At 41.8% G+C, this 14,653-nt stretch overlaps 1 protein-coding gene across 2 annotated transcripts in view; it reads left to right on the top strand.

Moving 5' to 3' along the window:
• LOC121278045 (myelin transcription factor 1-like protein) overlaps positions 1 to 14,653 on the top strand; it is a 363,597-nt gene that overhangs the window by 195,781 nt on the left and 153,163 nt on the right. For both annotated transcript variants that reach the window (XM_041188068.1, XM_041188067.1), the window contains exons 9-10: positions 1,222 to 1,433; positions 6,468 to 6,470. In XM_041188068.1, the coding sequence (XP_041044002.1) occupies positions 1,222 to 1,433; positions 6,468 to 6,470 (215 nt within the window). The remainder of the gene's footprint in view (positions 1 to 1,221; positions 1,434 to 6,467; positions 6,471 to 14,653) is intronic.

Below are 14,653 nucleotides of genomic sequence, written 5' to 3'. Positions count from 1 at the left end.
CAATGAATATTTAGTGTCCCATGTTAAATCAGTCTCTAGTGTCTGACGGGCAAGAGGCCATGGCACAAAATTGGCATTAACTGGTACTAAAATTACAACTTCACTTAGGATTCCAAATGTAGGAAAATGTTAGACTGGCCCAGTGTGGGTTGCTCTTAATTTGAAGCTGAGGTGCTGCAGAGCAACAGAATCATCAAATCACTCCATACCTATTGTGTGATGCTGATACAGGGCACCCAAGATGACAGTGTTCCATTTGTCTGCATTAAAATTGCCTCAGTTTTATGAGCATCAAATTCACACAAAAAATTATTTAAACTCTGGTTTCTGATTTTAATCTTATGTTTGTTCGAAAAATGTATGTATTTTGTTCTAATAGTAGCATTTGTGGAAGAAACCCGGATACCATTTTTTCTTAATTTTTCTCCGTCCTACTTCTCAGACCATTAGCTAATGTTGGAACATGGGCCTGAGTGTCGACAATCCTTGGATACCTTATCCATTTTTCATATGTGGCCTGTGTAGCAAATGTTGACAGGGTATTTGCTGATAATGTTGAGCTCAACTATGGTCTAGACATAAGAAACTATTGTGTGGGGCAAGGATGGGGAGTGAGAAACATGGCAGATTTTAATCGTCCCTAATTCTGGAGCACTGTGACCTCAAAGCACCCTGATGAGCTCCCCTAACTTAGAACATAACTGACGTATATAATTTAGAGTTTGACCAAGCAGTGCAATTATATGCTGAGCCATTAAGTGATCTGTTTCCGATACTTTTTTATGGTGAAAAATGTTATCAATAACTCAGAGAAGTATTGTCGGTTTGAATTATTGTCCATTATGCAAATCATTTCTGTTCGAATGATGTGCCAACGAAAAAGTGCGTAAAATCATAATTATAGGCTCAGTTCTTTCACTAATTATAAATTGTTTAGATACTAGAGAAGGATGAAGACTATAGAGTAAATTTTCTGCTCCAGGGTTCCTAGTGCAGAAGCCCACGTAACAAGAACATTAATTATGGACAGCATATCAGGCTCCAAATGTGTAATTTCCCAATATGTGCTCCCATTGGGTTCTGTCCCACACTGGAAACACTGAAATAGAAAACTTTCCCTTATAATTTACACTGCAGATGTCTTGTGAACAAAGTGTAAACTCTTCAGCGACTGTATAAGAAACACAGATCCTAGTAATTTACATATCTCTTTCATTTTAGGCCTATGTGTTTTGTTAAGCAGCTCGAGATCCCACAGTATGGCTACAGACACAGTGTTTCCACCACCACACCTCGATCTAATCTGGCAAAAGAACTGGAGAAATACTCTAAGACTACATTTGAATATAACAATTACGACAACCAAGCTTTTGGAAAACGAGCTATTGCTCCCAAAGTCCAGGCTCGGGATGCGTCTCCCAAAGGGTATGACGGTAAGAAAAGAAATGCTTTATAATATCATGGAAGGGTGATAATGTGAGTTAAAAGGAAAATTGTTTTCAAGAAATAAAACAAAGCGATCCTTGTCTTTGCAAATTTTTTGGACTCGATTTGTGAGTATTGCTGACAGTTATTTCAGACACTAGGGGCTGAATTTTCCCCCCTTCGGCGGGGGAAGTTCATGGGCAGGCACGTATGGGCACACTTCCGATCAGTGCCCCCGATCGGTAGCGCAGCGCCATTTTACGTGGCGGGCCTAATTAAGGCCCACCCAGTGTGGCATCCACACAGAAGCATTATGCGCTTCCTGTACGGGTGGGTGAATGCCTAAAATTGAGAGTGTGCTCTTTCATGCATGCACATGAAAGAGTGCACTCATCTCCCTGAGGCTAAGTGCTGCCTCAGGGAGGTTGGCTCTACTTTCAAAAATAGTAAAGAATAGAAAAAAAAAATTCCCTTAAATGTCCCCTCATGTGACAATGTCACATGAGTTGGGACATGTTCATAATTTCCAAAAAAACTTTATTAAAATTTTTAAAACCCTACATGAAACCTCAGCCCCCCCTGTGGATGAGATTTCATATTTTTCCTACTTCCTGCTGGGGCTCCTGGCCTGCCCGCCAACCTTAAGGTTGGACGGGCAGGTCCGCTAATTACTTTATTTGCTCTGTCAATGGCATCATTTGGCCATTGATAGGTTGGCAGGTGCGCAGCTAATTTTGCTGCGTCCCTGCCTTCCTGAAAATTTAAATGGGGCACAGTGACGTCGAGAGTTCCGCCCCCACTCGCTGATGTAAAATCCAGCCCTATGGCTGGGATTTTATAGGGCCCCAGGGAGAAGGATGGGAGGTGGGGAGGGGAGGCAAGGCCATAAATTGGGTGGGATGGCGAAGGGCTGCCTTCTCCTTTTTGCCTTCTTGCTGCTGCTGGGATTAGTTGGTGGGTGGCACCTCCTCAGGCCAATTCAGGCCCTTAAAGTGGCCAATTAATGGCCACTAAAGGGCCTCTTCCTACTGCTGCCGTATTTTGTTAGTGGCAGATGGGCACCTTGCGGCCTCCCAGTGGGCTCAGGGGGGTTGTGAGGGTGGTGCCCTCCTGATTGGAACTCTGTAGCCCATAGAGGACCTCTCCCCCAGCAGCAAGCACCCACACTGCTGGAAGACATCCCCCTTGCCCTCACAATAGATCAGCCGCCACCATCACCTCACCAGGGCCTGTCCGATTGGCCCCAGTGATCCCCAGCCCCCCTTGCCTTTACTCTGGGCCTCTGACATGGCTGCTCCAAGATCTGCTGCAGCCCCATCAGTGGCCATCATTTCCAGTGGTGCTGCTGGGACTGAAGAGCTGCTGGCCCTCTTATTGGCTGGAAGCTCTTGAAGGATGGACATCATCTCCCAGAGGGGAGGAAGCCACAACTGCAAGTAGTTAACTGCTTGTCAATGTAAAATCTAGTCATGGCTTCCATGGCCAGTGGAAACACTTTCTGCCCAGTGGACAGGGCAACTTCTGCCCTGTAAAATCACAGTCTATATCTGACTAAAACTATTTGTGAATATAATAACATCTTTAGGACCTTTGAAGCACAGTAGCAATCAAGATTGTAGATATTGTTAAAAAATTATTGGGAATGAGATTTAAACTCAATGTTCCCTTTTTCTGGATGGAAAATGGGTGCAAAGAGGTCAAATGTGGAAGGTCAAATGCCTGCACCCCATTAGTGACGGATACACATCCGAGGCCATATTGGATCGCTGTGGGAGCGACTTGCCGGCTGTCAGAACAAACTTTGGGCCCTTTGACTATGCTAAAGAGGGGCCTTACATGTGTTTTAGGACACAAATAGAAACCAGTTACACTGAACGCTGCGATAAAAACAAAAAAACTGCGGATGCTGGAAATCCAAAACAAAAACAGAATTACCTGGAAAATCTCAGCAGGTCTGGCAGCATCGGCGGAGAAGAAAAGAGTTGACGTTTCGAGTCCTCATGACCCTTCGACAGAACTTGAGTTCGAGTCCAAGAAAGAGTTGAAATATAAGCTGGTCACCTTAAACCAGCTTATATTTCAACTCTTTCTTGGACTCGAACTCAAGTTCTGTCGAAGGGTCATGAGGACTCGAAACGTCAACTCTTTTCTTCTCCGCCGATGCTGCCAGACCTGCTGAGTTTTTCCAGGTAATTCTGTTTTTGACACTGAACGCTCCTGTGTTTAGGATTACGAGATTGACAGGCAGAATAACCAGAGCTCCTTTTGGATCCTGCCACCAAAAAAGTATGATTTTTAATAAACTACTTAGCTGAATCTGGAGCCAGTAGGAGATTTCCACATTAAAACCATAATCTGCTGCCAGCCACTGTTCACTCCCTCCCCAGCCCTGCCCTCATGACCGATGAGCTCCCTTTGGGGATACGATTGGTACCTTCAGATTCCGTTAATAAATAAATAAGGCAGTTGGAACAATCTGTTATGGTCCTGCCAGCAGCCTCTTTAATCACTGCACTCATACTGCACCCTGAATTAAGTGAGATCTAACTTCTTATTTCTTCAGCAAATTAGAATATTGAAGGAAAGCAATAATCATGTAGAAAAATAAAACAATTAAAAATATGAAGGTCTACTTGTGTATATGTCATATTTGGAAAACTTGTCTTCTTTGTGGTTGTATTATTATATATTACATTACTATATAAATTGAGACTGCATCACCGAGGTGTGACATTTAATGGTTTTCTTTCCGGAGGTTTATTCCAGGGACACCTGATGAAATTTGACAGCAAAAAAAAAATTGCAAGAAGGTGAAAGTGAAATGGATTTGTTGACAGCTTTAGTTTAGCCCTGGAGGAACAACACTTCTTCATCATACAAAGTGCCAAAATATGAAATTCTTATCACTGAAGCTTGAGTCAAACCCCGTATAGAATCTTACCTGCCATGTGGTCAAGATTAAATTGGCATAGCAGTCAGCTTGGTATTCATTGTGGCTGCCGGCTACATGTGTGGATTAAGTTTGATTCATTCTGATAAGTGACTTGCATTAGAATTGTTCTGTTTCTTGAATAATGTAATGGAAACAAAGGACAATGGGAAAGGAAACTAAGGACAGGAGCAATTAAGGTGGGGCACACTGGGGAAGGCCATGTGCGAGAGTAAATTAGAAATGGGCAGCATAGATTTAGAAAACCACTGGCCGAGGGCAGTATTGTTCGGGTGGAGCTCCGGTCCTATTCTCTGAACGCGGTGACTGCATTTCCTCTGCTGTACTGGGCCTTGTATAGCCTCAGTGATATCACATGTATTGGGGTACATACAAGCATATGATTTAGGAGCAGGAGTAGGCCACTTGGTGCCTCTAGCTTGCTCCACCATTCAATAAGATCATGGCTGATCTGATTGTAACCTCCTGCCTACCCCTGATAACCTTTCACCCTCTTGTTTATCAAGAATCTATCTACTCCTGCCTTAAAAATATTCAAAGACTCTGTTTCCGTTGTCTTTTGAGGAAAGAGTTCCAAAGGCTCACTACCCTCCGAGAGAAAAAACATCTTCTCATCTCTGTCTTAAACAGGCAACCTTTTATTTTTAAACAGTGACCCCCTAGTTCTAGATTCTCCCACAAGAGGAAACAACCTCTCCACATGCACCCTGTCAAGCCCCCTCAGGATCTTAAAGTTACAATCAAGTTGCCTCTTACTCTTCTAAACTCCAGTGGATACAAGCCTAACCTGCCTAACCATTCCTCATATGACAACCTGCCCATTCCTGTTATTAGTCTAGTAAACCTTCTTTGAACTGCTGCCAACACATTTACATCTTTCCTTACATAAGGAGTGTTGCCTAGTTACTCTTCGTTTATGCCAATGCATCATAGGGCAGTCTCCAGTGGTGTTAACAGTTAATGGTGGTGTTATGAATACAGTGGAAAGCCTTTTTTTTGTCATTAGAGTAACTGCAGTATATTTAGGAATATCTCATTGTCAGGTTTTCTGAATCTGGCTGAAACAGTAGGTGAAACCAATAGTAAGCAAATTTGTGCTGCTTGTTTCAGTATAAATTTAAAGTGAATTTCCAAAGTCAAAAACTTTGGATTGATTCAGCAAAATAAATTTGGAAGAAGCAAATTAAATAGTTGAAATAATAAACATGACTGTCTTTAAAAAGTCCCATGCTAAAAGCAGTGTCATGCATCACTAGTTCCAATCTCAGTGCCTCCTCCCTGACGTACCTTCATTCAGGCATCTCAGTGTGATCTAGACGACTGAACGTGTGCTCTGCATTGATGCTGTCTGTCACTTGATAGAGAAGATGAAGCATGCCCTGTGCCAAATGGAGAAAGCTGCCACTTGTGTCACACCAGAACCACAGTCAGGTTTAACCCCGTTTTTGGAATTCATCCTTCTGCGCAGGGGGAGGGAGAAATAACACTTAAATCAAAAAGATGAATTAAATTTATTGGAGGATACAGTTCACAAAGTAACCAAATATCCTCAGAAAGAAACTTTAGTACACTTTCTTTTTCCATTCGGTTCAAGATAATATGTTAATTTACATTTTTAGTCAAAAGTTAGGAATTCCCATACTGTTCTGAATTTTAAAGGAAGATACCAAACAAGTGTTTTATCTTTGTTATGTTTACGAATGAAACAATGGAAACATACAGTAATGAAATACAAATATAAGTTTTTGAGGTTTCCAGCATTCTGGGCCAGTGCTTTGGCTGTCTCCATTTGATTGGCTTAGGGAAATTGCCCAAGTCTATATGGGCAGCTTGGAAATGAAGTTTAACATAGATATCTAGAAAAGGTGGGAAGGCCTGAATTGGCACATAAGCAAACCATATCAAATCAGCCAAGCCCAGTGGAGGAGAATCATCTGCTCAGTAGGTTTATCCAGAACAAGTTGAGGGACAAGAGGGTCATGTACTCTTAGATACCATGTGAGACTGGAAGAGTGATTGTAATACACAGCAACACACAGCATCTGTATATTTCTGGCGTAACACCATTTTCTGACACATGTCCTCATTATAGATGGTGATCTGAGAGTCACATATGTACAATCAATAGGGCTCTAGACAGTTGTAAAGCCTGCCATTTAATTGAAATCATAGTTGGCTTGCTGTTGCTCCTGCTGTGACCCAGGAATCCAGATACTGAGATGTACTCGCCTGAGAGCATCTGTCACCTACGACATGCAGTATGACATGGATGGCTAACTCACTGAGTTTCCCTGCACGACATGCCTTATTAAAACTATACCTCCTGATGACTTGGGCACCTGTCCAATCCTGGAATATTATTATAGTAAACACCAACGCATCTGAAAGAGGGATCTTGCTGACATTTCTCGATACTGTTAGGTGAGCATTAAGGAAAAATGTGTAAATTGTTTTTGGAAAAGTGAATAAATCTCAATATGATGAGGTACTGATTTCTGCTAAGTTACAGAAGCTATGTTTGAAAATTTCTCCAGATTGCAACTCACTTATCAGCAAGATTTAATAAATGGCAGATAAAAATCAGTTTGTATGCGTCAGTTTGAATTTGAATCCTTAATATTTATACATGTGCAAACATCGACATTTGGAACACTATTTGCACAATTCTACACTAGTGACTAATCCCCTTCCAGAATGGCTTCTATGGGGAAACATATCCCAATTTGTTGTGCTTTGAATGCTTCATGACACCAGTTGCTAATTTTGTGGAAGAATTGAAGCTTTTCCTCCAAATGGTATCCTTTTAATACTACAGGACTGGCAAGACAGCTATTAGACTAGCTGTGAATGGGTTGAATCAGATCAGAGGCTACAGGGAAGAACCAGGTAAAAATAAAATGGAAAAATTCAAAACACAGAGTTGCCAATTTAAGAGGAGCTTTGTAAGACTGTACAGAAATGCTGCGCGCAAGAAAAAGCAACATAGGGAATGCTGGTGTTCATTAATAATGTAATAAATCTTACAGCTATATTTGTGGAGGAGTTTGAATTAGAAATTAAGTATAACAGTCGCGTGAAAAGTGGTGCAATGTTGAAGCTGATTAATGTGATGGTTAGCACTGTAAGAGAAAGCAATACATATTTGTGTGCAACAAAAATTGAAAGATATGAGCTTGAATTGGGCACATGGAAATATTGAATTTTCTTCCTTGGCTAGTGAGCAATTGGGAATAGGTGTGTTGTTTGAAATGATCAATGTGATACTTGAGAAAAATGCTGTAGTAATAATGTTTGTTATACTGAAATAGTGGACTACTTTTTCTAATACACTTTCCATCTCTCTTTCCCATTTATTTCAGCTTTTAGACTTATAAGGACAGTGTGCAGTTTGGCTGTGAAGCTGTTGATTAGATTGGTTAAAACTAGGGCAGTGATAAGAGCATTTAAGATATATATGTCTTCTAGGAACATCTATACTTGTCTTTTCCAATTTGGGGTGGGCTTAGCAGAGAAAGATTCAATTTGAGGAATTTGTAGATTGAGTGGCAAAGACCATTTTGAAATATTTGCTCTCCATTTCATCCTTTGATATAACAATGGTTGATTTTGATGTATGGTGTAACATATATGTATTATTATTGCTAATTAAGATGTTCTGAAAATGTTTGATATGAAAACAGAAAATGTTGGAAGTACTCAGTTCATGACAAGGGGGGGAAGAAGTTAACTTTATCGATATGAAGAGTTAACTTTTTTTCTCAGATCCAACATTGCACAGGACTACATTTAGAACAGTGGTTTGCAAAGTGTGGTCCGCAAATGTCTAGTGGCCCATGACGGTCCTCAAGATAGCCTATGGACTGGTCCAAATGCAAGTCAGTGACCTGCAACACCACAGCCAAAGCCATAGGAGAACACAGGCCAGTACCCCACCATTCACGTGATGCCACACAACCAGACTGGTTCCTGTCTACACGAGTTGCATGTGCAAGCAATAAAAATGTAGTTTTATAAGCAAGATTTATGTTACCATCACAATATACAACTGTGAGATCAGATTTTCAACACTTGTGGGACTGAAGACAATGAAGAGGAATTGGCTGAATGTGAAGCCCAGCGTGAGACCAAAGTTCTCCAGCTTATAACCATACATGACGTCATTGGTGTCTCATCAAAAGCAGCACCATTCTTCCCATTGATTGTGTTTAGTTTTTTGCAGTGGAAGGTGAGAGTGAATGGGGTAGGCGGGTGGTGGGGTCTTTTGCCCCACCTAAGTGGCCCATGGATGAAAAAGTTTGAGAATTACTGATTTAGAATATACTGAGGTAAAGAGGCCTCTAATTTTAGGAACCCACACTTCATCTACACCAGCAGCTGCTCCAACATTTAACTTAGTTGGTGGTAGTTGGTAGTGTCTAAATGTTGATTTACAAAATGGAAGAAATTAAATATAAGAGAGTGAAACTTAGAATACTGTTGGAGCAGCATGTGTAGATGAGATGTGGGCTCCCAAAATCAAGTCTCAGACTTCTGGACACCCAGGTGTCTTTCATTCAGGATGTTCCAACTGCAGTTGCTGGAAATCTCTTAGAAATCATATGATAGTCTATTCATTTCAGCATTCACATTTAAGGGAGCAGTACTTTCAAAAGCTTTCCTCTTAGTCTCAGCTTTGGTTGATCATACATAAAATCATATTTTGTTACAGTGATTTGATTGGGAGAAGGTTTAAAATGAAAGGTTTTTACGGAAGGTTTTTTGGGAATAGCAAGAGTTTAAAAAAACCATTGGGGGGAGAAAGTATTGAGATTTAGTCAATGAGGAAGAAAAAAATTGACACACAGGGTGGGTGTTTTTTTCATTTGCAATCTGATTGAAAAGGCCAAATCCATGAGAATTTGAAATGAGGCTAGAAGATTCGTCTAGCCTGCACTAGAGGGAGAAACTTCAGTGTAAACTGTCACCAGGAAATCCAGTTCTGGGATTATAAGTTACTACTAGGCTGGGAAAGGAAAGCAATGGAAGTAAACCCTCAAGAGCTAAGAATTATTTTAGATTGACTACAGGAAAATTGTAAGACTACTTAAGGCATGGTGTAATGTATACTTCTGAATTAGGTTTGGCAGTTGTGTTAAAAGCAAAATAGGAAAGTTCTGTTCTATAGTTTTAGGTATAAGTGCCTACAGTGCCTTTCAGTCTCTTTGTTACAGTAAAAGTGTTGAATGTGAAATCTTGCCATGTCATCCTTTCAGCTATCAACTGGAAATTCAAATTCCTTTTTTGTAAAGTTATCAATCTTTTTGGGGATCATAACAAGATGGGCACAAGTAGATCCTATCATGGGAATGTCTAGCCCAAGGAAGCTTGGAGATGCCATCTTTCAGAAGGAATGTTAAACTGAAGCTGTAACCACCCTCTCAGTGTAAAGGATCACATAGCACTATTTTGAAGAAGAGCCGAAGAGCTCTCCCCAGAGTCCTGGCGAGTATTTACCTGAAAGTTTTCATTGGAATTAACTAAACCATCTTGAGTTATCTGATAGTCATTTTATAAGCAAAGATTCCAGAATTGACTGTATGTCATTCAAAATAGTATAAAAATACATCAGTGATTATAGTAATAGTCATGGATCATGTCACGCTTCTTTAAAGTGCAGTGTCCCCAGATTTACTTGGCAAGTTTGAGACAATGTATGTGATTTGGTGATAATTGCATGGTATACGAAAATAAAAGAACCGTTTTAATGCGCACCTTTTTTTAGGAACTATAATTACATACAAGGAGAGGGAAAAAAGAGAGAGAACCACAGATGTACTTAGTGATAGACAGGTATATTGAGTTACATTGAATCTAGAGGACAGAAATGGGTCATTCAGCCTATTTGGTCTTTGCCGGTGTTAATGTTCCACAGGAGCCTCCTCTCAGGCTTTTCATCTAACCTTATCAGTGTATCTTTCCTTTCCTTTCTCCTTCTTTTGCTTATCCAATTTCATTTTAAATGCATCAATGCTTTTTGCGTCAACTATTCCAGGTGGTTAAGTTCCACATTCTTGCCACTCATTGGCTAAAGAAGCTTCCCCTGAATTACCATTTGGATTTTTTAGTGACTATTGTAAATTTATGGCTCCTAGTTTTTGAATGCCTTGCAAGTGGAAATATCATCTCTAAAGTTACCTATCAAACCCCTTTGGCATTTTAAAGACCTCATCAGGTCACCTCTCAGCTTTTCTTTTCCCAGAGAAAGGAGCCTCAGCCTGTTCAGATTTTCCTGATAGTTATAACCTCTCAGTTCTAGTACAGATACTGAGAACCACCACATGCTCAGGGATAGAAAAAGGGAATGAAAGGTTAACAGGCAACATGGACACAGGAGAAGATCACAAATACAGGCACAGGAAAACAGAAAGCGAACCATAGCTGCACATAGAGAAAGAAAGATGGAAAAATGAAAATACAAGCAAGAAGAGAGAAAGAGAGAACGAGTGATATGGAAAACTTTGACACACTCAGAGAAGAAAGTATAGGTAAATATAAGGACAGAGCAAGAGAGAAATATAGACCAAAATCTTATGGAGACAGTGGGGATCTCGGCTGCCATTTGGAGAGTTAGCAAGAGCCCCACATTGTCTCTTTCTGGGAAGGCCCACCACATAATGTGACACTCAGATATTTAACAGGTCAGTGGTGGGCATTTTCCCTGGATTAAGGACCTCGGGGATGTAAGTCCTGCCCGCCAAGAGGTGCTGGCTAGTCAGAGGCCTACCATCCTCATTTGCAGTTATGCATGACCTAACTGGAACCTGCATCCTTACTACAATTCCTCCCAGCTGCTTTTTGACTGGAGAAGGTCAGGAACATGGTGGGGGTAGAGTAAAGTTTGGGATGTGGGAAGAACATCAGAAAATCTGCGGGAGACAGTCAGTGACATGAGGCGGGGCGATGGGGGAGGAGCGTGATTCAGGTTTACAGTAACTAAGATGGGAGGGAGAAAATGACCCAGTTTGGAAGATGGGTCACCTTCTTCCCCCTCCAACAACTCCTATGAGATCGAAACCATGTTCTTCCACCCTGCTTTACAGTTTTTTATTTGTTCTTGGGATGTGTGCATTGCTGGCAAGGCCAACACTTATTGCCCATCCCTAATTGTGCTTGAGAAAGTACTGATGAGCTGCCAATGTGAACCACTGCAGTCCATGTGATGTTGTTACACCCACAGTGCCATTAGGGAGGGAGTTCCAGGATTTTGATCCAGCGACAGTGAAGGAACAGTGATATTGTTCCAAGTCAGGAAGGGAACTTGGAGGTGGTGGATTTTCCGTGCATCTGCTGCCCTTGTTCTTCTAGGTGGTAGAAGTCACGGGTTTGGAAGGTATTGTTGAGGAAGGCTTGGCGAGTTGCTGCACTATGTGTGCCTGCACCAGGTTGTCCCTCTCCTAACCATGCCTCCTCCCCTTTCCCTACACTGGCCGTTCCCCAGGCTTGGATCATACTCTTGACCATGATTTGTAGTGAAGTGGTTTCTCAGAAAACACAGCATGTGTGTGACAAGTGCCATCATTGGACTGAACAAAATCCAGAAGTCATGACACTGTCCCTATTCACTTCATATTGTAAAAGGTGACATGCCACCCCCATACTTTCTATCCAATAAATTTGTTAATAATACATGACCCATTCAAAATGCCCATCAGCCAATGCCACTCTCATCCAGTGAGCTGAATTTGACAGTGATTAATAAAAGTCTGGACACTTCTGATTTTCATTTCACCCATCTTGTCATCCTGCCCATGAGCTGAACAACTCAATGATGTTCTTCTCAGTGTGTGCTAAAAATCTGTAGTTTTGCTAGAGATGTCATTTGCTATGACTTCACCCTCATATTATCTCCTTGAATGGAATATGCCTCACTAAACTCAGAAGTGTGAACACTGTGAGTTCCCTGAACTCATGTGAGCCCTGTCTGTTCTCTGGAATCTGTAGTATGAATGCTGTGTGTTCTCTGAGATCAGTAGGGTGATTCCTGTGGATTCATTAAACTTGGAAATATGAGTGCTGTTGAGTGCTCCTAACACACGAATATTAGGCCTTTCCTCAGAAATAAGCAGTGTGATTGCTGGGCATTCTCGGAACTCAGTAGAGCAATTGCTGGCCAGTCTCTGAGCTTAGGAGTGTGAGTGCTGAACGTTGTCTGAGTACTGTGTGTTCTCTGAGCTCCTCTGTATGAGAAGTTCTAACCTGGAAGTGTGAGTCTTCTCCATTCTCTGAAATCAGTAGTGTTAGCACTGGCTTTGGAGCCTGCCTGACAATGATGGGATCAAATTACATAAAGCAGAGACCAAAGGCATATTAATAGGAAAAGTAAGAGGAGGGATGGGGCCAATTAGTGACTAGAAAGTGAGTTAACACATAGAAGTAGACGGCATGGCTGATCTACTAAATGAGTAATTCGCACCTATCTTGCCAAAGAAGATGCTACCAAATTCATTGTGAAGGAGGCATTTGAGATACTGGTTTGGTTAAAAATTAACATAAGAAAGCTGGCTCTAGTTAACGTTGATAAGTTTCCAGGACCAAATAGGATTCAGCTGAGGATGCTGAGGGAAGTGAGGCTGGAAATTGCAGAGGCACTAGTCAATTCTCTTTAAATACAGGGAGGGGTGATGCCAAAGGACTGGAGAATTGCAAATGTTACACCCTTGTTGAAAAAAGGTTGTTAAGCTCAACCCATCGATGACAGTCAGTTTAACCTTGGTGATGAGAACACTTTTGGACGTTGAACATCATAGATTAATTAAGGAAAACTAATTGGGATTTATTCAAGACAAGTTCTGTTCAGCTAACTTCCATGAGGTAACAAAGAAGGTTGATGAGGGCATTGTGGTTGATGTGTGTTACGACCAGGTGAGAAGGGGTGAACTGGCTCCCCTCTACTCAACCTCCTCAGTTGGCCACAAAGGTTTAAGTTTCCTTTTCACAAGGATATGCCTTTTTCAAATCAGAATGTATTTGTCAATTTAAGCAGTGAGCAATAAGGATCCAATCAAGCAAAGTTTTCTTGAATCTAAAAAAGCAAATTTATTAACCACTAAACCCAAGAAAAATAATAAAAATGCAATGTCAAGCGTTTGGCCCTCCTGCAGTCATTGGGGGCTGCACACACACACATGCACGCACTCACACATATATACACATAAGAATCAGTAATAAGGAGAATTAGGGCAGGATTTTTCCCCCATTGGGGGCGAAGTTGAATGGCAAGTGCATATAGGTGCGCTTCCGATCGACGCCCCCGATTGGGGGTGCAACGCCATTTTAAGTGGGGAGGCCAATTAAAGTCCACCCAGCGCGACGTCTGCACAGAAGTGCTATGCGCTCCCTGTGTGGGCGAGGTGGGGGTGGTGGTGAAATCCCAAAATGGAGAGTATGCTCTTTCGCACATGCGCACAAACGGGTGCACTTATCTCCCTGAGGCTAAGTGCTGCCTCAGGGATATCGGCTGTTCTGTGACAAATATTAAAAATAGAAAGAAAAAAGTCCTGACACGTCCCCTCATGTGACACTGTCACATGAGTTGGGATATGTCTATAATTTTTATAAAAACTTTAATAAAATTTTTTAAAACCTACATGAAACCTAATCCCACCTGTGGATGAGGTTTCATGCTTTTTCTACTTCCCGCCAGGGTTCCCGGCCTGCCCGCCAACCTTAAGGTTGGACGGGCAAGTCCATTAATTAGCTAAATGACTCTGTCAATGGCCTCAATTGGCCATTGACAAGTCAGCGGGCACGCAGCTGATTTTCCTGCGCCCCCACCTACCGGAAAATTGAAATGGGGCGTGGTGACATCGGGAGATTCGCTCGACATCACCGCGCATCATTTTACGTGTCAGCGAGCGGGCCCCACCCCTCTCCCCCCACTCGCTGACAGAAAAATCCTGCCCTTAGATTCCAATAAAAAAAATTAAAAGAATATATGGTTAAGTGTCCTTTGATTGTCCTTGAGGCATAGATTTTAAATGCTGTGATCGATTCATTTCAGTTGGTTTCTTGGATGCGGTCAGGTGTAGAAGATGTTGCAATTATTGGAAGATCTCGGTTCTCTGGGAGGTTCCTGGTAGAGTCGGTTTCTCGAACCAAGTGGCACACTTATTCCAAAGAAAGAGAGAGGGAGAGAGAGCAGCCTTCAGCCTGTTTCCTCTGCTGAAGACTTTCTTGACACCACTTGTGACACTTGCAATCTCCCTTTAGTGGCTGGGCAGCCTTGTCTTGGAATACTCC

Source organism: Carcharodon carcharias, chromosome 5, assembly GCF_017639515.1.
Source record: "Carcharodon carcharias isolate sCarCar2 chromosome 5, sCarCar2.pri, whole genome shotgun sequence".
NCBI lineage: Eukaryota > Metazoa > Chordata > Chondrichthyes > Lamniformes > Lamnidae > Carcharodon > Carcharodon carcharias.
Note: the sequence above shows the minus strand (reverse complement) of the source record. Positions and strands in the feature narration are given on the sequence as shown.